This window comes from Chionomys nivalis, chromosome 11 (genome assembly GCF_950005125.1).
Source record: "Chionomys nivalis chromosome 11, mChiNiv1.1, whole genome shotgun sequence".
Classification (NCBI taxonomy): Eukaryota; Metazoa; Chordata; class Mammalia; order Rodentia; family Cricetidae; genus Chionomys; species Chionomys nivalis.
The window spans coordinates 14,452,720-14,480,108 of record NC_080096.1 but is presented as its reverse complement, the minus strand read 5'-3'; the positions used below and the strand labels follow the sequence as shown (position 1 = coordinate 14,480,108).

The window sequence follows — 27,389 nt, the reverse complement described above, 5'->3', positions numbered from 1 at the left end:
CCCAAGTGCTGGGATTAAAGGCGTGCGCCACCACCGCCCGGCCTGGCCCTAGTCTTCAAATGTTACTTGGGAGATGGACGACTGGAAGATGACTAGGAAGTTACTGAAGCCTATGTCACTGCAAGCCTTACCTCCAACGTGTGGAGCCGTGTGCTCAGCCAAGATAGACTTCACACCGTGCTGAAAAACCGAGATGGGAGAGTTGCCCGCAGTTACTGAGTGTAGTGTGAGAACTCAGCCTGGGAGCTGGTTGAGGAGTTCAGTGCCCCTGTTAGTGACGTTAGGAAGCGTGCATTGCACGAGGTGTAGAGTGGCTGAGAAGCTGGTGCCTTTTCTAAAGACCACAAATTCGAAAGGATAGCAGTGGCTTGGAACACATGCTGCAGCCCCAGACACACTTCTCTTCCTAATGGAGCAAACTACAGCCACGGATTGGGCTTTCCACTTCTGCAAGTCCTTTATTGCCTATAATGAAACAGTTTAGGCATTTCCTTTGTCAAAAGTAAATCTGTGTTACTGTTCTTACTTTCAGCTAAAAAGAACCCAAAACTTGGGGCCATAGGAGAACTTTATAAGCTACAGGTGAAAATATATTTTGGTTTTCACACCATATGAACCCATGTTAAAAAGCAATTTTTATTCTTCTACAAATACTTTTTTAAAACTCCTCTTCTTACCTATGTTTTAGGCATCCAGTTTGTATCCATGGCTCAGTAGAAAATACCTGTTCCCTTTCCAGAGTAGTGTGCAGCTGTGATACCAGCGTTGGGAAGGTGGGTTAGGAGCTAAGTCATCCTCTGCTACATAGCAAGTTTAAAGCCAACCTGGGCTACAGGAACACCCCACCCCAAAACCCCAAAACTCCCTGCTAGCGAGCTAATATTGCTGTCTGAAAGGTTTCATCATTCACAGTGCTATAACAGAAAGTTCAGTTACAAGTTGCATTGATAGTGTTAATTAAAGCAGTCTGGGTTAACCATCCATGTAGCTTTGTTAGCTGTTAATGAAAAGTGAATTTAAACTGGGCTTAGTGGCTCATGCCTTTAATCCCAGAGGCAGAAGCAGGTGGATCTCTGAGTTTGAGGCCAGCCTGGTCTGCATAGTGAGTTCCAGGACAGCCAGGGCTACACAGAGAAACCCTGTATCAAAAACAAGCATAACTTATTACCCTATTAAAGAAGAACAAAAAATACTGTGGCCTTTTAGGAAAGAAATTAAGAGCTGAGGCAGACGTTTTTAAATATTTCCCCCAAATAACTATAGGTGTCTTATAACTTTTTAATGCATGTATTTATTTGGGGTGGTGAGTTGGGTGCGTATGTTCAGCACCATGCCTGTGCTGAGGTCAGAGACAACGATTTCTCTTAACCATGTGGGTGGATACCACGCTCAGGAGCTTTTTGTGTGTGTCTGTATGTTTTCCTTTACAGCATGTTTATCCACCTCGTGGTGGTGTACGTTAGGAAGAATTCCTCAGCACTGTCACTTTACAAAGGATGATGGGATCCTAGTTTTTACTTTTGTATATGTTTGCTTGGGAAAATTCCACCTTAGTTTTAATTGTAATTTTCAGGAAAACACATTGCTGTGTCATTATTGCTTGTTTGCGTTTAAATCCCCATGCAAAAAACCTAAATAATGACCTGAACCATCTTGACCTTATTTATTTATTTATTTGTTTATTTGTTTATTTATTTATTTATTTATTTTTAATGGGGAGTGGGGTTTGAGACAGGTTTTCACTATGTAGACCAGGCTGGTCTCAAACTCAGAGATCTCTCTGCTGCCTTTACCCTCTAATGCTGGGATTAAATGAATGCTTCACCTTATCCAACATGCTTTGTAATGTTAAGAATTTTAATTTGTAAATATTTCTAGTTCACTGTATGTTGGGGGAGTGGGTAGGTTGAGGTAGGACCAGGGTGATGTTGCACTTGTGCTTATCTGGTCTCAACATCCCATACTGCAGGGTTACTGCTGAGTGCATTGCCCTAGCTTGCATTCTTTTAGTTCTCTTTGCAACTGATAGAGGAGTATGGAATTGCCGCTGGCGTTGGCAGATTTTTCTCTAATTGAAAGCACTCTGTTAATGTTTTATAATTTTACCCCAGTTTGCTGTGGCCTGGGACTATTCATGACAGGATAAAAGCTCTTTGATTTCTAAAAAGTTAGAGATTAAAGTAGAAATAAATTACTCCCATCTTTGTTAATTGCTCACTAGTGCATAGGCCTAAACACTTAAATATCCATTTTCTTCTATTAAGGGATTTTTATTATAGAACATCAGGGTCCTAGATTAGAGTTGTGTGCATTGTGTGCACATATGTGTGCGTGTGTGGAGGCCAGAGGTCACATACAGGATTCTTCCTCAGTTGCTTTCCATCTTAATATTTTAAGACAGGGTCTCTCACACTGAACCTGGACCTCACCATTTCAGCTACATGGGTTGGCTGTTGAGCTTTGGGGATCTGCCTGTCCATTCCCAGTGCTGGTCTTACAGATGGGCACCAAACATGCAGCTTTTACATGCGTGTTGGAGATCTTAACTCAGGTCCTCATGCTTTCATAGCACTTTACCCACTGAACCACCACCACCCACATTAGTGGTTTTTTCTTTTGTTTGTTTTCTTTTTCTTTTTAAGGACTCAGGAAGCTAAATTTAGGTGACTGCATGAGGTTTGTGATTTTTTTTTTTGTTTGTTTGTTTGCTTGCTTATTTGTTCACATGGTAAGGTCTCATTCTTTAGCTTACTGTGGCCTAGAATTTAGAATGCAGTATTTATCCCCCTCCTGCCTCAGCTCCCTGAGCTCTAGGATTTCAGGCATGAGCCACCGTGCCTGACTTTTTTGTGGCTATTTGTTTATGTTCTTTTTTTCTATATGCATTTGCTTATGTTACACTAGGCCAAGGTCTTGGATGTATACTCCGTTCGTCTAGGTGGTGAGCTAAACTCATCTCCCTGACTCTGGGGGTTCTTCCATGTTAGGTTCTCAGTGGTAATTTTACCTTTCAGTTTTCTCTTTAATGAGGGGAAAATTTTTACTCTCTAATGGAGATAGAGTTAAAGATTACAGATAATTTTCTTGACCTCATGTGAATGATAACAACAAAAGTCATCTTTAGTAAACTGATCCTTGGCTAGACCTGCCCTTAGTCTCCTTCCTAAGTTCCAGATGAATGGCAAGAGGGGTTGGGGGTCAGGTTCCTTAGCTCATTCTTGTCCTTGCTGCCTTGGTTCCTGTGGAAATTGCAAAGCTGCTGTGGCTTACGCATTCATCTTAGTCGCTGCTTTACATTAATATGCTAACAATGTTGCTTTTTTAGTAATAACTAAGTCATCTGTAACTTAAAGTTTTAGTTATATTTATTCCTTTTGGAATATTGAATTTAGTTTAGTTTTGTTTCTGTTGATCTTCACACCAAGTCTTTTCTGTGCTTTAGGTTGACTCTTCACACTGAAGCCATTAGGAAAAACCCTTGTGATTAACAGCAGAGGCTTCAGAGTGTCACCAGTATTCAGGCCTAAAAATTATTTTAAATGGCGACTGATATGTCTCAAGGTGAACTCGTCCATCCTAAGGCACTCCCACTTATAGTAGGAGCTCAGCTGATCCACGCGGACAAGTTAGGTGAGGTAGGGGCTGATGCATTCTTGAAGCTCACTCTTGGATCAATCCCTGACTTCAGGCTCTGCTGGGTTCTTCATAGATAAAAAGTTCTCTTCATCTTCTCCTTAAATTCTTTATAAAACTTTCAGCCTTCTAAATTGATTCCACATTACCTATAACTGTTTCCATTTAATGTTCTATCTAAAATGAATATTTTGAATATTTTCAAAATCATGTTTCACTTAAAAAAAAAAACAGCTTGTTAAAAGTAATTTCAGTTTGTTAAAAGTAATTTGATTCAGATCCTGGAGTAGACTTGAAGAATTCTCCTACATCTTTGATACCCAGTTAGGTCCCTTGAGAGACAGAGGGAGCTTTTTATCCTGTGTGATTATGGGCATCTGTTTTCTTAGAAGGCAGAGGATAGCACCATGCCAATACGTCGAACTGTGAATTCCACCCGAGAAACTCCGCCCAAAAGCAAGCTTGCTGAAGGGGAGGAAGAAAAGCCAGGTAAGGTAAAGTAGCTACAATTAAGAAAGGCAGAACACTCAAATTTGAAATATTCCTTAAATCTTTTTGGACTTAATTATTCTCGTGTTCATGATGAAATGTTAAAGAACATTGAGAGAAGTAGCAGATATTGGTATGTCATGCTGGACTGTGTAGGTAAAGAGTGTATTTTCTATTTGAAGCCTTTTGTATAGTAAAATATAATGTTCTTGGAATTAAAAACAACTATGAGAAGCAATTGGTGTGACATTTTAGGCATAGTAGTGTCCTGGGAGAGATGGCTCTGGAATTCAGGAAGGCTTGGGCTTTCAGGATGGGCAGTGAAATCATCAGGAGGCCATAGTGAATCTTGTGGGCTGTAAAACATTGTGTGTGATCTGTGTCAGTGGAGAAGAGATGAGCCGGTCAGGACTGGAGGGCAGAGAACTAGGTCCATCAGCCTGGGGAAATGGTGTTCCTTTACGCTGTTTCTAGCCTCCTGTTCCAGCTCCCTCTTAGTCTTTGTCATGTGATATTTTTGCTTGCTTTTTTTTTTTTAAATTTCTCCCCTGTACGTCTTGGGTTTGCGGAAATGAGCACACCATTCTCTCCCTGTCAGGTTCTTCTTTTGAATCTGGATTTTATCTCAGAATCCTTAAGTGCTGCCCAGTCATGCTTAAGGTAATAGGGAATGTGAGAGTCAGAGCTTAAAAGTACTGTTGATTATTTATCACTGCATCTCTGATAAGTGTCAGTTTACAGGCCGTGTAGCAGAACGATATATCATACTATGAAGACTGAAATGTTGCTTTGAATTTGAGGCCAGTTGGGGCTATATAGCATGACACTGTCCCAAAAACCACCACCGAAAACCAAACCCTTACATTTTTGACTCACTCATAAGAATTTCTAGAAATCATGTCCAAATTTTAAACTCTTCTTTTTTTTTTTTTTTTTTTTTTTTGGTTTTCGAGACAGGGTTTCTCTGTGGCTTTGGAGCCTGTCCTGGAACTAGCTCTTGTAGACCAGGCGGTCTCGAACTCACAGAGATCCGCCTGCCTCTGCCTCCCGAGTGCTGGGATTAAAGGCGTGCGCCACCACCGCCCGGCAAAACTCTTCTTCTTTTAAAACATTTTTCTTTTTTGAGATAGTCTTTAGGCTTGATACAGCAATCCCTGGAACTTGCTGTGTAGAGAAGGGTGACCTTGAAAACCCCTATCCTCACCTCTTCTGCCTAGTTCATGCAGTGTTGGGTATTTTTTACATAATGGTCTGGGTGAACACTTACTTGAACAGGCAACTCATGATTTAAGAGGGAAGAGGGTGCCAGACGGGGGTATTGCAATGGTGGCACTCTTACGCCACAGCGGTGTGATTCATTTTAGAATGCATCTTAATTTGAACAGTTGGCAAGCCTGTTACGTAACATGTCTTTGTTGTTTATTGACTACTGGATGGGGTGGGGGGTTCTGTGTTTTAGAACCAGATGGAAGTTCTGAGGAGTCTATCTCTACTGTAGAAGAACAAGGGAATGAAACCCCACCTGCTACATCGAGTGAGGCGGAGCAGCCCAAGGGGGAGCCCGAGAGTGAAGAGAAGGAAGAGAACAAGTCTTCTGAGGAGACCAAGAAGGAGTAAGGCCTGCGCTTTCTTGCTCTTTATAGCTGAAGGCTGTGTGAGACTGCAGGGCAGCTGTTGGCGCTGGGCATTCAGTGTTTGGGCTTGCTCTGTGACATCGCTGTTGGGAAAGGTTTTACTGTGCGCTTCTATGCCTTTTAGAGTTTGTAGTGTTAGTTAGCATGATGGTCTGAGTAAGCGTTTCTGTTTTCTGGAATGTGTTTTGTGCTTTAGAATTCATTAAAGGAACATTTGAACTTTTTAAGCTTTGATAGACTCTCATTAAGAAGTGTGGTAACTACCAAAATCCTGACTTGAAAGACACTTCAGCGTTTGTGATGTGCTTGTTAGAATTTTCAGTCACATCATATCAAGAGCAGCATAAGCTCTGTATGTGGTGACACCTCACGTGCTGAGGTGCAGGTATTTGCCACCATATGCCTGTCTTTCTTCTAAAAGGAAGAAGTAGAGAGCAATTGAGGAAGACGGCCAACGTTTACCTTTGTCTCTGTGAGCACATCACATGTCCACAAACACGATTTCTTTTTTAACTATAGTAGTAATAGTTACACTTTTCCCATGTATACTCAGGAAATCTTTGATCTCCCCTCCCTTTTCTCTCCCTCTCTCTCTTTTTTTTTTTTTTTTTTTTTTTTTGACAATTTCTCTTTGTAACACTCCTGGCTATACTGGAATTCACTGTGTAGACCAGGCTGGCCTCGACCTCACAGAGATCCGGCTGCCTCTGGCTCCCAAGTGCTGGGATTAAAGTTATGTGCTACCAACACCCGGCTAAGAAGTAATTATCCCCATTTTTAAGAGTAAGGCCTGTGCTTTTTATTGGCTGTGCCTACTCTAGTATTTTAATACTTCTGTTAGGTGAGTAGATTACTGTTACTACTTAGAATGAATTTCACATTATCTCTAGCCTCAAATTTGTTTATTCTTTACATTGAAGGTAGTTGATGTTGTTTTACTGTTTAGATAATTGAGACATTAAAATCTTCAAATTTGTTTATTCTTTACCTTGAAGGTAGTTGATGTTGTTTTACTGTTTAGATGATTGAGACACTAAAATCATACACTTAGGACTTTAAGATCTTTTCCCATATCCCATTTTATCTGTTGTAGTGATTACAAATTTGTATTATTGGGCTGGAGAGATGGCTCAGAGGTTAAGAGCATTGCCTGCTCTTCCAAAGGTCCTGAGTTCAATTCCAAGCAACCACATGGTGGCTCACAACCATCTGTAATGAGGTTTGGTGCCCTCTTCTGGCCTGCAGGCGTACACACAGACAGAATATTGTATACATAATAAAAAAAATAAATACTTTAAAAAAAATTGGTATTATTATATTTTTTATGTGTATGGGTATTTTGCGTGTGCATGCCTGGCACCATGGAGCCCAGGAGACAATGTTGGATCCCTTGGAAATGGAATTACTGATGGCTGTGAGCCATTTTATGGGTACTGGAATCAAACTCAGGTCCTCTGTAAGAGCAGCCAGTGCTCTTACCCTGAACTTAACCCTCCAGCTAGACTTTTCACTTCATTCTTGGTGACAGCTAATGTGATTGTTCTTTCCTATGCCTAAGAGAAACATCTTTCTAGCTCATACCTAAGAGGAGCCTCTTGATTCAGTTATAGTACCAGAAAGTTTCTAATAGCTTGTAATTTTTTGCTTATTCTATAAATAAATAAAACAATTTATAAATGTTAAATTTGTATATAGATTAAATAATTTATACAATATATTATATGTAAATATAAGTTTATTTATAAGTATAAATAAATTAAAGCCTTCCCTCCCTTTCCCCTCCAGGCAAGTTTTCATTTTGTACCGGTGGCTGTCCTGGAACTTGCTATCTAGCCTAGGCTAGTGGAGCCTTGAACCTAGAGTTACTGTGCTTCCCTAGTGCTGGAATTACAGCCCCTATACCTGGCTCTCCCTCTGTGACCTTTTCTTTTTTCTTTATGATTGCCCTTTGGTGTTAGTGTGCCATTGGTTCTTGGACCCCTAGAGTACCAAGATCTGTAGGTGCTCAAGTCCTTTCTGTAAGTCGGTTTAATGTTACATGTGATTTAGGTGTGTCCTCCTGTATGTTCTAAACCTAATGCACTGAGAGTACTTTGTATACAGTTACTGTGCTGTGTGACTTAATGACAGGAAAGAAAGTCGAGTGTTCAGTACAGATGCTGTTTCCCTTAAAGTGTTTATAGTCCTTGAGTGCAGAATGCAAATGTGTGAAATCTGTGAGTACAGAATGTTGATTGTGTTTCAGAAGAATTCATCTTGCATAATGAAAACTCTCTGTTTTTCAGTGAGAAAGATCAGTCTAAAGAAAAGGAGAAGAAAGTGAAAAAAACAATACCTTCCTGGGCTACTCTTTCTGCCAGCCAGCTAGCCCGGGCCCAGAAACAAACACCAATGGCTTCTTCCCCACGACCCAAGATGGATGCAATCCTAACTGAGGCCATTAAGGCAAGTTGTTATTTCATGCAGTCAACTCAGGTTTGCCTTCTTCAGCTTTCCTTATTTGAAGGCAGCTTATTTTGTCCAGACGTCAGAAATCCTGCTTTGATGAGCACTTTTTCCCCTTCTGAGGCAGGGTTTTTCTGCGTGGCCCTGCCTGTCCTGAAAGTTGTCCTGTAGACCAGGCTGGTCTTGAATTCATAGATCTGCTTGCCCCACTTCCAAAGTGTAGTGGTGGTGGGGATTAAAGGCGTGCCCCACCATTCCCTGAAAGCACATTTGTTTTTTAAAATTCACATTAAGGGGCTGGAGAGATGATTTGTTAGTTAAGAGCACTTGCTGCTTTTACAGAGGACTTGGTTCTATTCCTGGCACCCACATTGACTGACTCATCTATAATTCCACCTGCACGGACCCGACACACACACACACATACATACATATAGAAAATAGAATGATTAGAAAACATGCAGAGGGCTGGAGAGATGGCTCAGTGGTTAAGAGCACTGCTCTTCCAGAGGTCATGAGTTCAATTCCCAGCAACCACCTGGTGGCTCACAACCCTCTGTAATGAGATCTGGTGCCCTCTTCTGGCATGTGGGCATACATGAAGGCAGAATGTTGTATACATAATAAATAAGTCTTAAAAAAAAAAAAACATGCAGAATTTTTATTGAAGGTTATTCTCTAGTTTTGTTTGTACAGCTGAGTATCTTAATTCATATCATACATATATGACTTATACAGCCCCTCCCTGTATCATTCTCTCGCTCCTTCCCTCCCTTCCTTTTTTTTCTTTTTTTCTTTTCTTTTTTTGAGACAGGATTTCTCTGTGTATCAGCTCTGGCTGACGTGGAACTTTCTCTATAGATCAGGCTGTAAAGTCATGTGCCACCACTGCCTGGTGATATATAGCACTTTTCATACCTAGAATAAGAAACTTCAAATCCTATTGCTTTGATTCTTCACTAACCCTTTCAAAATATTAGCCTCCTTCATAGCGTTTTTATTAGCATATGTAGCTCTCAGGTATGTAGGGGGGAGCTTCAGGGTGAATTTACTGATGGAGCACAAGCTGATTGGTCTTGAACTCCCTGTATAGTCAAGAATGACTTTGAACCTGTAATTCTTCTGCAAGATTATAGGTTTTTGCTGTTTGACCAGATGAAATAAGTCTGATCTTATAGTGCCTTCATTATGTAACTCTTCCCAATATCCCCACTTGCTGGGGATCAAATATCAGGCCTTGTGCTAGTTAAGCCTAAGTCCTGTCCCCCGCCTTGTATTTAAAAGAAAAAGATTTATTTTGTTTTTATATTTCTGTGTATGCCTGAGTGAGTTTATTGTATCATATGAGTTCAGGAGCCCTTGGAGACTTAAAAAAAGCATTGGACTTGAACACCCTGGAATTGGAGTTACAGGCAGTTGTAAGCTACTGTGTTCATGCTGGGAACCAAGTACAGTTTCTCCACAAGAGCATATTGAGCTAGCTTTCCAGCCCCGAAACCTCTATCCTTTACGTAGTCTCTCTTTAAGAATCTCATGCAGGAAAAAAAAACACAAAAAATAGAAAGCTATTGTGCCCTGTATCTGAGCACTGGGCACCTGGGGCCCCTTTGTTTGCCAGGCTGTGGTGGCGCACGTCTTTAATCCCAGCACTCGGGAGGTGGAGGTAGGCAGATCTCTGTGAGTTCGAGGCCAGCCTGGTCTACAAGAGCTAGTTCCAGGACAGCCTCGTAAGCTACAACCCTGTCTTGAAAAACCGAAAAAAGAAAAAAAAAATTTTATGCAGCCGAGACAACATAGAGATCCTATAAATAAAATGAAATAAAAAAAAGGAAGTGGTGGCTGTACATCTGGAGGCAGAAGAATGATAGATGCATGCATTTGCTTAGTTCCCGCTCTGCTCATACTGCCTAGGAGTCCCTGCCCAGGGAATGGCCCACTCAGAGTTAAGATGGTTTGGGGGTTGACTGTTTTTGTTTTTCCAAGAGAGGGTTTTTCTGTGTAGTCCTGGCTGTCCTGGCACTTGCTCTGTAGACCAGGCTGGCCTCCAACTCAGAGTTCCACCTGCCTTTGCCTCCTGAGTGATGAGATCAAAGGTGGGCGCCACCACTACCTAAATTTTGTTTTGCTTTTTATAGACAGGTTCTCACTTTGTAGCCTACACTGGCCTTGAACTTGCAGCAGTGCACCTATCCACCTTGTAGAGGTGAGATTACAGGTGTGAGCCACCATACTCAGAGTTTTGTGCTTCTGAAAAATTAAAATTGTTGCAGAAGTACTTGTTAGTGTTTTTTCTCCATGGCCTTTACATGCTTAAGTTGAGCTAGCTGAAGCACTGTTCGTTCTTCCCTACCACTTTACCATTTAGTTCACTTCTAAAAGAACTTATTTTGAAAATGATGCAGAGTCTCTAATAAAAAATAGTTTAATATGTACGGTTTGAAAATTTTATAGGCATGCTTCCAGAAGAGTGGCGCGTCAGTGGTTGCTATTCGAAAGTACATCATCCATAAGTACCCTTCTCTGGATCTGGAGAGAAGGGGCTATCTCCTTAAGCAAGCTCTGAAAAGGGAGTTAAGCAGAGGAGTCATCAAACAGGTATTACACCACTTTAGAAAACTCAATTATGTCATATATTAGTTATGCTAAGTCCATTTCTAGCAAGTTAGGTTTATCTTTCTTTTGTTAAAGTAAGCTACATGACTAAAATAATTCAACTGGACCTAGTCTTACTATGTGAGGACAGACCTCAGACCCTGCTGGCAGTTGCCTTTGTAGGTCACTCTTAATAGAGCGCTACAGTGGTATGAGTTTTCTCTGCTTGCTTGCTGTTGGTTGGGTCTTTGGAGGCTGAATGATACTGGAAATTATATAGCTCTAAAAATGATAATAAGGTTGAGAAATACTACTGTTGCATAACAGCAGGAGATTTGCTTTTGTTTTAGGTTTGTTACCTCTAAAACTTAACGTATGTGATTCAACAGGATGCTTAATAAATTGACTTTTAAGTAGATTCACCTCAATTGATTATTATTTAAACTATTAACACCTGAGAGCTAGATAGCATCGGATAAAGCCTGAATAGAATTAACTCTCATTTCAAGCATAATCTGTGTAACTCTGTGTAGTTCCTCAAAGGATTGCTTAGAGTTGGAACAGCTTAGGATGGGCATTGCAACTCCAGCTAGAACATTTGTCTGAGCACGCATGAAGTCCTGATGACCTTGTCCTGGAATAAAACCACAACAACCTAAAGGCAAAAATGGACTTTTATCTCAAGTACTCTTCAGAAGTCCACAGTGATAAAAATAACCACTAAGATCCCATGGATGCAGAAAGAGTTAGTCTTAGGAAGTAGTTTATGACATTCCAAGAGCTCCTGGGGTTCTTTGATACTTTCTACAGAGTGTGATGGGGTATGTTCTGTGCTACTCAGACAGTTCAACTCTGCCTAGGAACCCTCAGTGAGTAGTTCATTCAGTACGTATATGTTGAGTGTATTCTTTGTGGTGGGTACTTAGGGGTGCATCTATGCATAAAGTGATTTCTAGGCCGGGCGGTAGTGGCGCACGCCTTTAATCCCAGCACTCGGGAGACAGAGGCAGGCGGATCTCTGTGAGTTTGAGGCCAGCCTGGTCTACAAGAGCTACTTCCAGGACAGGCTCCAAAACCACAGAGAAACCCTGTCTCGAAAAACCAAAAAAAAAAAAAAAAAAGTGATTTCTATTGTGCGGTGATTTCCTTTTTATGTGATTGATAAATCTATTTTATTTTTGTGAAATGTTTGATCATTGGATGAGTCTGAATGACAGGATTATCCAGAGTTTACTAGTGTGGTGTCCTATCCCAAATTTTGACTCTTCCACTCAATTGTTCTTTTCTCTCCAGCTTTAAGCAGCACTTCACATTAGCTTTTGCATCCTGCTCTGTAACCCTCTAGTGTGAAGTTACTAACTCAATACTGGAATGACTCAGATTATATTTACTTTAGGTCAAAGGAAAAGGTGCATCTGGCAGTTTTGTTGTGGTTCAGAAATCAAGAAAAACACCTCAGAAATCCGGAAACAGAAAGGTAAGTTTATACCACAGTTTGGGTGTTGAACTGTTATTACTATGACTGAAGACAGCAGCATTAGTTGAGTTGAGTGCCCGTGTGAGTAGTACTGTTTGAAGTGCAGCCTTTCCACTGAGGGCGGGAGACGTTGTAAGGAATCCCCCAGTTAAGTGTGAAAACCAGTCAGATTACAATCCTTACCACTCCATCCTTGGTAAGTCTGTGGTCTTTAATGCCTTATATTGAATTATGGGCAGCTATATGAATTACACTACTTTTTTGTGAAATAAATTTTAAGCTTGAGGAAATATAGAAGTATATTTCTGCAACACCAGACTCCAAACCTCAGATCTCATTTGTCTTCTCAGCTCTGTAAGTACTATCACCCAAAACAGTTTTATTTTTTTAAAAAATATGACTAAAATTTTTGTTTTGCTTTGTTTTTTCAAGGCAGGGTTTCTTTGTGTAGTCCTGGTTGTTCTGGAACTCGCTCTGTAGACCATGCTGGCCTCAAACTCAAGAGATCCACCTGCCTCTGCCTCCTGAGTGCTGGAATTAAAGGTGTGGTATCATCACTACCTGGCATGGCTAAAAAAATTTAAATGAAGTAATATTTGTCTGTGTCAGTGATGAAGATCTGTATCATTCTTAAACTCTGAAAGTTTTATGCCTTTTAAAATTTATTTTAATTTTACTTTTGAGACAGTTTTTCTACATATCGCTAGGTGTCCTGGAATCTACCATATAAACCAGGCTGGCCTCAAACTCACAGATAGCCTCCTGCTTCAAGAATGCTGGGGTTAAGGCATGCAGCACCAGGCACAGCTTCATACCTTTTAAAAATAGAATTCTCTAACGCTTGAAAAAGAGCATTGGTGGTGTGCTTCCTGGTGCTACACCTCATTGCTGGTCACTGGAGATGAAGAGAGAAAGTGGGTCTTTGAATGACTTGCTTCTTCCTTTTGGTTTCTCTGTGTGTTTTTTATTCTTTGAATCTGAAATTATCTGACAAAATTGCTGCACTCTGAACCTCATGCTCTGTTTTACTTGAATATGGGAGAAAGTACACTTTTCTATTTGCCAGTTGATTTGACAGTGATGCAGGAAAGCCCTGGAATTGTAGGTAGCATGTGGGCTGACAGCTTTCTGTTGTGTAAATTGTAACTTTTTGTGCTGTGTTGCAGAAGGGCTCAGCGGTGGATCCAGAACCACAAGTAAAACTGGAAGATATTCTCCCATTGGCCTTTACTCGACTTTGTGAACCTAAAGAAGCCTCCTACAGTCTCATCAGGAAATACGTGTCTCAGTATTACCCTAAGCTTAGAGTGGATATCAGGTATTAGCTTTGCCCTGAACTCTAAAGCAGTGCATTTTGTTCTTGAAGAAGGAAATAGCTGACATATTAAGAAGCTTTTTTTTTTTAGGGTGAGACAGAGGTAAAACTTTCTGTATGGTTTTATTTTTTGTCTCCAAATTCCCATGTTTTCTTTTTTATACCATGTGTAAGGAGTTTTGTTGTTCTTTTGTTTATTGTTTAAACGGAAACTACGTATTCTTACATGACCTTAACGGAGTTCAGGTGTCTTCTCAGTCAGTTCCAATAGCCTCCTTGATACCAAAGTCCTCCAGGTGCGCAAGCATACCTTTACGTAGTCCTGTCTGTGAGTGATTCAGTGTGTGTCTCCATGTATAATTTCTGTTGTTCTTAAGGTAGCTCGTTGTGTTGCCTAGACTGTCCTCAGACATAGAATTTGTGCTTCTCTCTTAATAGTAGAATTATGCCTGGCTTCTGTGTGTTTTACTTTGGTGTACTGAAAATTGAAGCTAGGGCTTCATGCATGCTAGACAAGCCTTTTCCACTTAACTATATCCTTCTTTACATTTTGTTTTTAGACACTGTTGCATTAAATTACCTAGACTTGCCTTAAACTTGTGATTCTCCTGCCTCAGCCTACTAAGTAGCTGGTATTATAGGCCTGCACCACTGGTATTGTTCTCCTGTATACTTTAAATCTTCCCTAGAATACTTAAAATACCTAATATAATTCTTATGTAAATAGGTTTGTAATATATAAAATAATGGTAAGAGAAAAGTATATGTATTCAGTATAGGTATAGCTACCCGCACCCCAGATGTTTTTGATCCAGTTGTTCCTGCAGAAAGTGCAGTTATATAGAGTCATCTGTAATTCTTTTTCTCTTACTGCTTTTTTGTTTGTGTTTTGTTTTTCAAGGCACAGAATTTCTTGTATAGCCTTGGCTGTCCTAGCACTAGCTCTGTAGACCAGGCTGGTCTTGAACTCAACAGAGTTTTGCCACCTAAGAGCTGGGATTAAAGGTGTGTGCCCCTACCACCCGGCTCCTATTGCATTTTGTTTTGTTTTTGTTATTTTGAAACTGGACTTCATGTAGCCCAGGTTGGCCGCAACTTCTACATAACAGAGAGGATGACGTTGAGCTGCTAACCCTCTTGATTCCACATCCCAAGTGATGAACTCACAGTCTGTAACAGCACACTCAGTGTATGTGCATGTGCTTTTGGAATATATATGGGGCATGTATTTGTGTGTCCAGATGCATGCGCACATACAGTGGTCTGAAGTTGACATCGAATGTCTATCCTGATTATTCCACCAAACTCTGGCTAGTCTGGCTAGCCAGCTTACTCCAAGAGTTTTTTGTTTCTGCCTCCTGTAAGCTGAGAACACTGGTGGACCACCACACCTACTTGGCTTTTACATGGTATCTGGGGATCTGAGCTTGAATCCTCATACTTAAATGACAAGTATTTTACACAGTTTTAGTTTCTTTTCTGTTGCTGTGCAAAACACCATGACCAAGGCAACTTATAAACAAAAGTGTTTAATTGTGCTTATGAGTTCAATGAATTAGAGTCCATTTAGGCAAAGCAAAGGTACACTGAGAATGGCACCAGTCCTTTGAAACCTCAAAGTCCACCTCTGTGACACACCTCCCTTTACAGGGCTACATCCCCTAATCCTTCCCAAACAGTTCCAGCAACCAGGAACCAATTATTCAAATATAGGAGCCCATGGGGACCATTCTTATTCAAACCACCACACCCACAGGACCATCTTCCCAGTCCTTGTAATTCTTTTCATGTTGGGCTAGAGAGAGATAGCTCCATGGTTAGGACTATTGGCTCTTCTTCTAGAGGATCCAGGTTTGATTCCCAGTACCCACATGGTAGCTTAGAGCCATCCAGGTCCAGGGGATTTGATGCCTCCTCAGGTACCAAGTACTCAGACATACATATATGCAGACAGAATACCCGTAAACATATAAGTATTAAAAAGTAACTTTGCCATGCAGTAGTTATGCACATCTTTAATCCCAGCATTCAGGAGACAGAAGCAGGCAAATCTCTTGAGTTTGAGGCCAGCCTGGTCTACAGAGGGAGTTCCAGGACAGCCAGAGCTACACAGGGAATCCCTGTCTCTAGGAAACAAACAAACACAAAAACAAACTTTATGTCAGCTTTAGATACTCATTTTCTACTTGCTGTGGCTGTGGAAGTAGATGAGGACTCAGGCTTTATTTAATAGCAAATAGAAGCCATAGAGATGCCAAGCCTGATGGCCTTAGTATGGTCCCCAAGACCCACATGGTGTAAAGAGAGAACTGTCTTTTGATAATTTTCATCTGATTTACATACATGTGCCCACAAAAATTAATTAAAAACCTTTTTTAAAGGGGAGATAACTTAATATATGTACAGAAATAGCATATCTTCATCATTTAAACATAAAACTATCTTTGTGTGTGTATTTCATGTGTTTGAGACAGAGTCTTAGTATGTAGCTCAAATTGCCCTTGAATTCACAGAAATCCACCTGCCTTTGTCTCTTCCTCCTGAAAGCTGGGAATAAAGGCTTATACCACATCTGGCTCTCCGAACATCTAGACCAATCACTTAGGTTGTCATAGTTGTTGACCAGGCTGGCTTCCAGTTCACAGAGATCCGCCTGCCCCTGCCTCCCGAGTGCTGGGATTCAAGGTGTGTATCACCACCACCCGGTTTCCATCCCCTTTTTATTGAAAATCTCTCCCTCCCCGCTTTTTTTTCTCAGCAGTCACAGTGAAGTCCTGACAACCTTTTAAAGAAAAAAAGTTTTTTTACTGTGTGTATTTGTGTCAGGTACACATGCCACAGAACAATTGTGGAAGTCAGTTCTTTTCTCTCTTTTTTTAAAAATATTTATTTATTTATTATGTATACAATATTCTGTCTGTGTGTATGCCTGAAGGTCAGAAGAGGGCACCAGACCCCATTACAGATGGTTATGAGCCACCATGTTGTTGCTGGGAATTGAACTTGGGACCTTTGGAAGAGCAGGCAATGCTCTTAACCGCTCAGCCATCTCTCCAACACCGCCCCCCCCCCCCCTGCTTTTTTTTAAAGTCAGTTCTTCTCTTGCACCACATGAGTGAACTCAGGTCTTTAGGCTTGACAAAGGCCTTTACTGACTAAGACGTATCATTGGCTGCTTAGGTCTTTAAAGTCATTCCAGTGGACTGCTTTAATTGCTTTGTCATCATCATCATTGTCATTGACATTACAGTATGTTTGCTTCCCACAGTTATGCAGTCTGGAAGTCTTTGGTTATAGTGGAATAGCATGAGTGTTTTCTATCTATAATCATACTGTGTTAAGATGCTGGCAGGATCCCTTATTACCTTTTGTAGTGGGGAGCTGCGGGCTGTGTTCCTGCTGCCCCAGCTCCTGGTCGCCTGGCTAGCTTATGCCCCGAAATAACAACACACAACTGTATTCTTTTAAACACTGCTTGGCCCATTATATCTAGCCTCTTCTCGGCTAACTCTCGCACCTGGACTAGCCCATTTCTAATAATGTGTGTAGCACCCCAAGGTGCGCTTACCGGGAAGATTCTAGCTGGGTCGGAGCTATCTGCCCCAGCGAGGAGAGCTATCAAGTCTGAGCTCACTTCCTCTTCCTCCCAGCATTCTGTTCTGTTTACTCCACCCACTTATGTTCTAACCTATGAGGGCCAAGCAGTTTCTTTATTTTTTAACCAATGACCTTCCTCCATCAACTTTTTTTTTCTTTTGGGGTGATAGAATGTACATATTGGGGGACACACTCGTGTGTATATGTGCATGTGGAGGCCAGAGGTCAACTTCAGATGCTATTCCTTAGGACCTGTATCAGTTACCACCAAAATGACTTTTTTAAAAAGTATTCTTATATATCCCACATATGAATTTGGTTGGTATGATTAAAGCCAAAACCTTTGTGTGACTTGGGCAACATAGCAGGTTAGCGCCCATTAGTGGGAAAAAGATGCCTTTACTTTATTTAATTGTTCAGGGCATTCATCAGTCTGATAGTAGTAAATTACAGGGTTTTGTCACATCCTGGCAATTAGAAAAGTTTGTTCTGTATGGTAAGGATTATATCTATGTCAATAATAGCTTCTTTAAGAGGAAAGAAATTCTACTTGTCCAGGATGCCAGCTGCTTGGTGTTGTGTTTGTTCATTTTAACAGGATATTACACATAACAGGAATTAACATGTTTAGATCTGGAAATAGGCCAGCTCTTTTTCTGCAAGTTTTCTTTCATTAACAGATTTATCCCTGTTTTTTTGTTTTTCTCTGCAGGCCTCAGTTGTTGAAGAATGCTCTGCAGAGAGCAGTAGAGAGAGGCCAGTTAGAGCAGATAACTGGCAAAGGTGCTTCGGGGACATTCCAGGTTAGATGGTTTCAGAAGCTCTTTTATTCTCAAACTGTGTTGAAGACTCTCAAAGATTTTGTTTATATTATTAACATCTATCAGTATTTACTAAATAAGAAATTAAAACTCAGAACCAAACATGGTAGCACACACCTGTAATCCCAGGCCTCAGGAGACAGAGGTAGGAAGATTTCAGATTCAAAACCAGCAAGCTATATTTGAGGTTATATCTCAAAATAGAAAGAATTGGAAAGATAACTTAGCAGGTAAAGGAACTTGCTACCAAATCTAATGATCTGAGTTTGGTCCCCAGGACTCATGTAGTAGGATGAGAGAAGCAACTTGTCCTCTGACCTCCACACATATGTCATGGCATGTGTGAGTCCACATACATACACATCAGTAAGTAAATGTAATAATAAACTTTGGAAAATCTGGATATTTTTGTTTTTTTGAGACAGGGTTTCTCTGTTTAGCCCTAGTTGCCTTGAAACTTCTTCTGTAGACCAGGTTAGCCTTGAATTCAGCTCTGCCTGTCTCTGCCTCCTGAGAGTTTACATAAACTCTTAGGTGTTTATGTTAACGCTTCAAACTGCCTGGGTGCAGTATGCTGGGATGGGGAAGCAAGAGAATCATGTGTGGAGAGTCCTCCTTGACTGTTCAGTTCAAAGGCAGTGTGGGCCACTTGACACTGTTTCAGAACCAAAGCAAACTATCTTTTTAAATTAATTTGTAAAAAAAAATAATAGTAACTAGTTGCTCATGCTTTAGTCCTAGCATTGAAAAGGCTGAGGCAGGAGAATTGCCATGAATTCAAGGTCAGCTTGTCTACATAATGAATACCAGGACTGTCAAAGATGCGTAGGAATAAAAAATGGAGCACAAGCAAAATCCTACAATACTAAACTGTTTGTTTGTTTGTTTGTTTGTTTGTTTGTTTATTTATTATGTATACAATATTCTATCTGTGTGTATGTCTGCAGACCAGAAGAGGGCAGCAGACCTCGCTACAGATGGTTGTGAGCCACCATGTGGTTGCCGGGAATTGAACTCATGACCTTTGGAAGAGCAGGCAATGCTCTTAACCACTGAGCCATCTTTCCAGCCCAATACTAAACTCTTACATGCTAAATAATATATTATGTCATGAAAAATACCTGTCTTCAAAAAACTGGTTAAGAGGAAACACTTTCTACATTTTGCTATTGTTTTTAATGTCCAGCTTAAGTAGGAAAGAGTAGTTGTTTTAATACCTTATCCGTTTATGAAGAAAGTCAAAACTCGTGCAGAAATACTTTAAGAAAAAGAGACAACTTTCCCTGGGTGTGGTAGTGCTCACCTTTAATCCCAGCTCTCAGGAGACAGAGGCAGGCTGATCTCAGGGTTAGAGGTCATACCTGGTCTACAGAGTGAGTTCCAGGACAAAGAAACAAAAAAACCCCTGTCTCAAAGAAAATTTTAAAAAAGACCATTTTTTAGGAGCACTTTTTTTTATAGATAAAGGTTCCTGGTCAAATATAGAATTTTAAATATTTTTTCTGCTTTTGTGGATTTTTACTTTTTTGAAACAGGGTCTCATGTAACCCAGGCTAGCATTGAATTTTATATGTAGTTGAGGATGACTTTGAACTTCTAATCCTCCTGCTCTATCTCCTAAGTCTTTGGGTTGTGGGCATATGCTACCATCACTGGTTTATGGAATGTTGATGTTTGAACACAGGGCTTCATGTATGCTAGAGAAACAGTCTGCTGAATGAGCCATATTTCCACATATACCAGACTTGGATACCTGAAGCCCTGTCTCAAAAAATAAATCAGTACTGTAAAGCATTCTTGTTTTCTTTTCCTATTTGACTTATTGTACTGGTTATTGGTGTATGTGTGTGTTTGTTTTAGACTGGGTTTTTCTATAGAGAACCCTGCTGCCCTGGAACTTACTATAAAGACCAAGCTCAAATCGAACTCCTAGATCCACCTGCCTCTGCTTCCAAGTATGGGAATAAAGGCATGTGCCACCATGTCCAGCTTTATTGTTAGTAATCCTTATTTCTTAGTCTCTGCCTGGAATTATTAGGCCATGTAATTTCCTGTTGTATGATCCCTTATATATTTATCAATATTTTCCAGGCCCAGGGCATAAGGATATCAGTCTCTTTGAGTTTACAATATCTCTTGATGTTTTAGGAGAGTTGGAGGGTTTGATGGGAAAAGAAATAATCCAAAAGAGGGTTGGGACTCCTCAGTTAGGTTGAAACCTGGTGAGTGGGAGAAGAAAGCCCTGATCTGATAATTCATTGTAAAACATATCTGTGCTGATGCAGGAGCTCCGACCCACCTGGTGCAGAGGAGTCTTGTCTTGACCTGCTTTGGGAGAGTGTTGTCTTGATGCTTTTCTCTTCCTCCTTGGAAAACAGCTGAAGAAATCAGGGGAGAAACCCCTGCTTGGTGGAAGCCTGATGGAATATGCAATCTTGTCTGCCATTGCTGCCATGAATGAACCGAAGACCTGTTCCACCACTGCTCTGAAGAAGTACGTCCTGGAGAACCACCCAGGGACCAATTCTAACTATCAAAGTAAGAGTCAGAGCTCTGTGCATTTTATGGGATTAGAGAAATATTCTCATAAAGATCATGCTACTAATGTTGAAGCATTGATTACTGACTAACTGGAAACTAAGAGGGGAGGCATTACAGATTTGTCATTTATAAAAAGAAACAGAAGCAATCAAGATCTGACTTTCACTGATTTTTATGTTTTTTAAAGAGATTTTACTTTGATTATTTACGTCTATGTGTATATGTTTGTGTGAGTGTATGCCACCTCTCTGTTACCTGTAGAGGTCAGAAGAGGCTGTTAGATCCCTATAGCTGAAGTCATATGTGCTTGTAAGCTGCCTGAACATGACTGCTGGGATTAAACTCAGGTCCTGTGGAAGAGCAGAAAGGCTTTTAACTGCCAAGCTATCTCTCCACCCCTTAGAGGTTTCATTTTTGAGATAATGTCTCATTGTCTCACCTAGGCTGACATGGCACTCGGATCCTCAGGCCTCGGCCTTTCAGGGGCTAGATTTCTGGTACTACTGGGGCTTTTCATTTATTTGCAGTTACTCCAGGCTGTTATTCCTTATGTCCTATAACAAGATGTAGTTTACCTTAGGAAATTACGTTTACCAGCAGTAGTACTTTGAGATTAGAGATTAGTTGTAATTCAGTTCTTAACATTTTTGAATCTTCTGGGAGAGAGTGGCAAGGTTGGCCCCTTATCAAAAGCTCCTAGGGAATTGTGTAAGGATTTACTGTCGAGGACATGGAAATTCTGTAACTAACAGAAACAACAAATTACTATATTTTATCTAAGATTTTTTTTAAAGATTTATTTATGTGTTTAGCCTATGTGTGAGGAAGTTAAGTCCATTGGAACTGGAGTTATAGAGAGTTATGAGCTGCCCTGTGGGTGCTGGCGATTGAACCTGAGTTCTCTGGAAGAGCAACCATTGCTCTTAACTACTGAGCCATTTCTCCAGTCCCTGTTTAAGTATTTTTTTGCATGATATGATGGTACATGCGGGACATACAGTCTTAAATATAGTCTTACATAGTGCCTCTGCCTCCTGGGTGCTAGGATTAAAGGCGTGCGCCACCACCACCCAGCTGGGTTTTTGTTTTTTGAGAGAGGGTCTCGCTATGAGTCCCGGCTGGCCTAGAAATTATCATACAAACTGGGCTGACCTCCAACTCCAACTTAAAGATCTGCCTGCCTCCTCAGCACTCAAGGTAAAGCACTTGTTCTAAAGAACTTTCTTTTCTTTTCTTTTCCTTTCTCTCTCTCCCTCTCTCCCTCTCTGTCTTTCTTTTCTTTTCTTTTCTGCCAGGCGTGGTAACACACGCCTTTAATCCTAGCACCCAGGAGGCAGAGGCAGGCAGATCTCTGTGAGTTCGAGACCAACCTGGTTCACAGAGTAAGTTTTAGGGCAACCAGAGTGGTTATACTAAGAAACCCTGTCTCAAAAAAAAAAAACAAAAATGAAAATAATAGTTTTCTTTTTTATAATGTAGAGTCTCCTTAAGTAGCCCAGGTGGGCCAGGTGGTGGTGGCACTGATCCCAGAATTTGGGAGGCAGGCAGACCTCTGAGTTAAATGCCAGCATACAGAACAAGAACTGTGGAGCAAGTTCCAGGGCATCAAGGTTATGCAGAGAAACCATGTCTTGGGGTAGGGAAGTAAAATAGCCCAGGCTGGCTTTGAACACAAAAATCCTTCTGCCGTAGCCTCCCAAGTAGCTGGACAGACACCACCACAACCATCAGGAAGCCAATTTAGTAACCTTTTCAGTTTCACTCACACCAAGGCTTGTATTAATTGAATTATCCTACTGTTCTCGATGTGTTTTTGCATGAGAATTCTAAGTCCTCAGGAGTCTTACCTCTTTATTTTTGAGAAATTTGTCCTGCTTATCTTTTTTTGCATGTGCATTATGTCTCTGTATATAGTTAGTATGTTCATGTACACGTGGCACATGTGCCATTGAGCTCCATGAATCTGCCTGTCTCTACTTGTAGTTCTAGAGTTACAGATGCACACTGTCATGTCTGCTACAAACCTCGACTCAGGCACTTTACCAGTGGGGTCATCTGCCCAGCCCCTGCCCATCTTTATATATAACTCTGAGGTGACATCAGTATATTTAGAGGTTACACATTAGATGCTTAGATGAGTAGAAATGACATTTTTAGCTTCAGGACTGTTATTACCAGTTATGTACTACCCAAGAACAGGACTCTGGACTTCTAGACTGCAGACACTGATCCACTCTAATGGAATCAATAGCCTTTTCTGTGAAAAAAGTTTTTGACTCAATGGATTCTAATGTCTCTTTGTATTTTTTCAATATAACTTGCCAAATTTATGGGTACAAAAATAATTGTTTTAAGAACTAATTACTACATTTAGGCAGAAAGGACTTAGATAGATAGTATGTGTGTTAACTTGGTTTGCATTTAATTGTGGTCGATTTCACCAAGTCTGAATATCTAAACTTTTCTTTATTCTTGAATTTTTTGTAAAGTGCATTTGCTGAAAAAAACTCTGCAGAAATGTGAGAAGAATGGGTGGATGGAACAGATCTCCGGGAAGGGGTTCAGTGGGACTTTCCAGCTGTGCTTCCCGTATTACCCCAGGTGAGCTCCCAAAGTGAAGCTCTGGCCACTGTAGGCTTGAATCTGCTTCTGGGTTACAGCCTTGGGTTAAAGAGCTTGCTCGTTACTGTTACTCTGAACTGGAACTATCTGAAAATAACAACTACAAAAGGTTCTTAGTAGGCATCTCTACTGTCCTAGGAGAGCTGTAGGTTTGCCAGCTCTTGGGAAGTCAACTTGATGCCATTCTTAATCTTTTTAAATGGTAGTAGCAGTCAGATTACCAGAGAATTAAATATTTTAGTTGTCTAGAAAATCAGATGGAGATACCTTTGCCTGTTTCCATAAATCATAACTTTGCCTTCTTCAAACTTTTATTTGAAAAACTTGTCTCGTACTCATGATGTATTTGTCGAAACAGTAACAGGCATGAAGCTCTTAACAGGCATGCATTGTTCTGTGTGCTGGAGCCCTCTGCCTTTCCATTTATAGGAAGACCGTAGCCTGAGCTGGGCTGGGGGCTCCTTTTCGGCAGCTCTGCATTGAGACTTGCTTATATAATTCTTAAAAACAAAGACATTATTTTAGTGAATGTATACTTGAATTTTTAGACATTAAATAGTAGATTGAATAGTTAGGTCATATACATGTTTTAATTTATGGACACACTATTAAGAAAAGTTAAAGAGGAGTGTAGAGAACAAGATTCTTGCCCAATTTCTCGAAAACTTTGAAGAGCTTTAGCTTTTGAGTTATTTGCTGGTATTGTGAAGGCAAAACATGGTGACCGTTGTGCAGACCCCTCGCTGCTGTGTGTTTGGGGGCAGATCCACAGGCAGAAGGTTCATGACTGCTTACTACAGGATGAACCCTTGTACTGCATGATGGGAGGAAGGGGATGAAATGTGATGGAGAGCTTTCCTGCATTTATGTTGACTTTGTGCATGTGTTCAACGTAGGTTAAATTCTAAACAGATATGTGTAACCTAATGTCATTTTTGAGGGAGTATGTCTGGAATGGGCATGTCTGGTGACAGGCTCTAGGGTCACATTATTTTCCTTGTCCTACATGAGACTTTAACTTTTTCCCCCTCCTTAGCCCAGGAGTTCTATTTCCAAAGAAAGAGCCAGATGGTTCTAAGGATGAAGATGAAGATGAGGATGAGGATGAATCATCAGACGACTCTGAGGATGAAGAACCACCACCCAAGAGAAGGTGTGAGATGAGGAATCTGTTGAGGCAGAATAATCACTATCTCAAAGCTAAAGATAGATAAAATTCCAGCTATCAGGGAGGCTAAGGCAGGAGAATTGAAAATTCATGGCCAATTGTGAGCAATTATTGAAACCCTCTCTCAAAAAATAAAGGATCAGGAACATAGCTCAGTGGTAGAGTGCTCGCACAGAGTGTGTGTCTAGTATCACTCAGAATCCAGTGGTAGCAATAGGAGGGGCTGAGTATAGGAATGTGTATTAACCACTGAGATCCTTCTCAGATTCTGAGTAATAGTTAAATGATCTTCTCCCTTGAAAATTCAAGGATTCCAAACTTCAGGCAGTGTGAATAAGTAGTTTCTTGTTTGTTCAAGCATAATATACATGTCTGTAGTTTATTCAAAGAAAAATAATTCCATACTATCTTAAGAAGTCATCTGTAGACTTCCATGAATCAGTTAAATTTGTGTATACCCTGTATTGAGAAATCAAGTCAAATTTCTGTTTTTAACATAAGATTTCTGTATAAGCTATTTCTCTTAAAGCAAAAAGAACTTGTCTTGGCAAAGTGACCTCCTGCAGAGTGAATACCCTTTATTCTTTTGTTCTCACAGCTTACAGAAGAAAACCCCAGCCAAGTCCCAAGGGAAGGCTGCATCCATGAAGCAGAGAGGGTCCAAGCCTGTGCGTAAAGTCCCTGCTGCCCAGAGAGGGAAAGTGAGGCCGCTGCCCAAGAAAGCCCCCCCCAAGGCCAAGACCCCTGCCAAGAAAGCCAGGCCCTCACCCTCACTCATCAAGAAGTCGAGTGGGAGCTCCTCAAAAAAGCCCACAGCCAGTGCCAGAAAGGAGATGAAACTGCCTGATAAGGGCAGATCTACCATGAAAAGATCTTTCAAGGCAAAAAAGTAAATTTTATAGGAAAAAAAGGGTATCATGATAGAATTCAAAATCTTATTTTATAAGGTCAGTGTGCATTTGTTTTAGTCATGACGCTTTCAAATTTTATTTTTTTCTTCCCATATGAGTATTGTGGGAAGGAATATAAACAAACCAATGTAGACATTTGTTAGCTTTAGGTACTGTTCTCAGTGCCTGCCTTTTCATCATTTTCATTTCTGCAGTAATCCTGGACTTTGCTGAAGTACGTAATCTACCCTATTCCTTTTGCTCCTCTTAATCTCAACCTTTTTTTTTTTTTTTTTTTGGTCCGATTTGGGTTTTTTTTCCCCTTCAAGTTAAGCTAAACAGTTGCAAAGACTTAGATTTGTAGTAAGCACCAACAGGTCAGGTGCTGGAAGTCACAAGGAGGCAGGCACACTTCAGAAAGGCATTGCCTCTGCCTGGAGACTTCGAGCTGTGGTGATTAACTCCAGCTATGAAGTCACTCCACTCACCATTCTCTCCAGCTTGAACTTTGGAGAAGCCCTCGTCTCTGTGATCCTCTAGATTCTAAAGATCTCCGCTCCTTTGGCCCTGACCAATTGCCAAGCACGCTTTGCTGCCCAGAACATTGTTCCCGTAACAGCAAGCACAAATTGTCTGCACCACTTGGTTTTTGACTGAAGGGGAAGTACAGGAATATGTGGAATCTGATTTCTGGTGTTGCTTATATTACCAAAAATGACAGAATATTCTTGATCAAATGTCTAGATATATTTTTAATATGTGGGGCATGAGTTGTCAGTCCCTGTTTGCGAGTTTCCATTACTAATGTAGAAATGTTAAGTGATAAAACATATTATTTGCTAAAATAACCAGATTTCAGATTCACCTGTGTGCCCCCCCTTTCCATAGCACTTTTGATATCAGGCAAATGGTTTCCTTTTTGAGATATTTTAACAGAAGAGAGGAGGGGGGGGAAGCAAATGAAGCTGTACTACCTAACCCTCTTTGTTGTTTGTTTTAGGATATTGTGAGGCTGTGTGAAATAGCACTAGCTTTCTACGTGAGAATACAGTTTCTGCTTATCATTTATTCCTTCCCTGTAGCACTTGACATTTTCATTGTCTTAAACTTTTGATGTACATCCTCTGGCCCCTTACATACTGCCAGAGGAGAATGTGTTTGTTTGAGATTCATTCCACTTGCAGTGTCTCCTGGGATCCCAGCAGCTTACATAGGCTGGGAAACTGATTTGAGAAAACGGGCTTGAATTGGATGATAACCTGTGAGATCCCATCATGAGTCATTGGGATTTGTGTTGCATGTAAGGCAATCTTTCCTGTTGTAAATCTTCCTTTTTTATGTACATATATTTTGAGAAATATGAATAAACATGAAATTTTAAAAGCTGCTGAACTACAACTTACGTCGAGAAGTGTTCAGTGTACTCTCAAGAGTAACTCACATTACCTGCCCTGTAATCTCTGCTCATGCAAGGAATACTATTGCTTGCTTCCTTTTTTTAAATTAATTTATTTATTATACATTGTTGTTTTGCCTGTAAGGGTGTTGTAGGAGGCTGCTTGTTTGTTCCCGGCTGCTCAGCCCCAAAATAATCAAAAAGAAACCATATTATTTGTAGTACTGTTTGGCCAGTAGCTTAAGTGTATTTCTGGATAACTCTTATATTCTAAAATAGCCCATCTCTATTAATCTGTGTATCACCACGTGGCTGTGGCTTACGGGGTAAAGTTCCGGTGTCTGTCTCCAGCAGGGCTACATGGCGTCTCCCTAAACCTGCCCTTCTTTCTCCCACCATTCCAGTTTAGTTTTCCCCACCTAGCTCTACTCTACCCTATCACAGGCCTAAGACAGTTTCTTTATTAACCAATGGTATTCACAGCATACAGAGGGGAATCTCACATCATAAAGGTGTCGGGTTCCTTGGAACTGTAGCTGTCATGTAGGAACTGAACCATGTCCTTTTGGAAGAATAGTCAGTCCTTTTAACTGCTGAGCCATCTCTCCAGCCCTGCTTACTTCCTTTTTAAAGACAAGCTTCAGCCTATTTTGATGGTCAATGATATTTCCTTTGTAAATATTTCGTATGCTTGTTGTTTAATGAATCAAAGGCTTATTTCTTTCCTATTCTTTCTTTTCTTTCCTTTAATTTTGTTTTTGAAGACGGT

The 27,389-nt window shown here is 40.6% G+C and overlaps 1 protein-coding gene across 10 annotated transcripts in view; it reads left to right on the top strand.

Moving 5' to 3' along the window:
• Hp1bp3 (heterochromatin protein 1 binding protein 3) overlaps window positions 1-26,665 on the top strand; it is a 28,303-nt gene extending 1,638 nt beyond the window's left edge. For 2 of the 10 annotated variants that reach the window (XM_057783848.1, XM_057783849.1), the window contains exons 2-13: window positions 3,443-3,635; window positions 4,023-4,122; window positions 5,582-5,735; window positions 8,042-8,201; window positions 10,653-10,796; window positions 12,190-12,270; window positions 13,437-13,588; window positions 17,895-17,985; window positions 20,382-20,541; window positions 23,034-23,145; window positions 24,203-24,319; window positions 24,933-26,662. In XM_057783848.1, the coding sequence (XP_057639831.1) occupies window positions 3,540-3,635; window positions 4,023-4,122; window positions 5,582-5,735; window positions 8,042-8,201; window positions 10,653-10,796; window positions 12,190-12,270; window positions 13,437-13,588; window positions 17,895-17,985; window positions 20,382-20,541; window positions 23,034-23,145; window positions 24,203-24,319; window positions 24,933-25,227 (1,662 nt within the window). In that variant the 5' untranslated portion in view covers window positions 3,443-3,539 and the 3' untranslated portion in view covers window positions 25,228-26,662. Of the gene's footprint in view, window positions 1-688; window positions 774-3,442; window positions 3,636-4,022; window positions 4,123-5,581; window positions 5,736-8,041; window positions 8,202-10,652; window positions 10,797-12,189; window positions 12,271-13,436; window positions 13,589-17,894; window positions 17,986-20,381; window positions 20,542-23,033; window positions 23,146-24,202; window positions 24,320-24,932 lie in introns of those variants that run through there. The other 8 variants (XM_057783854.1, XM_057783855.1, XM_057783850.1 and 5 more) reach the window with 7 other exon arrangements.
• The last annotated feature ends 724 nt before the right edge of the window (window positions 26,666-27,389 follow it).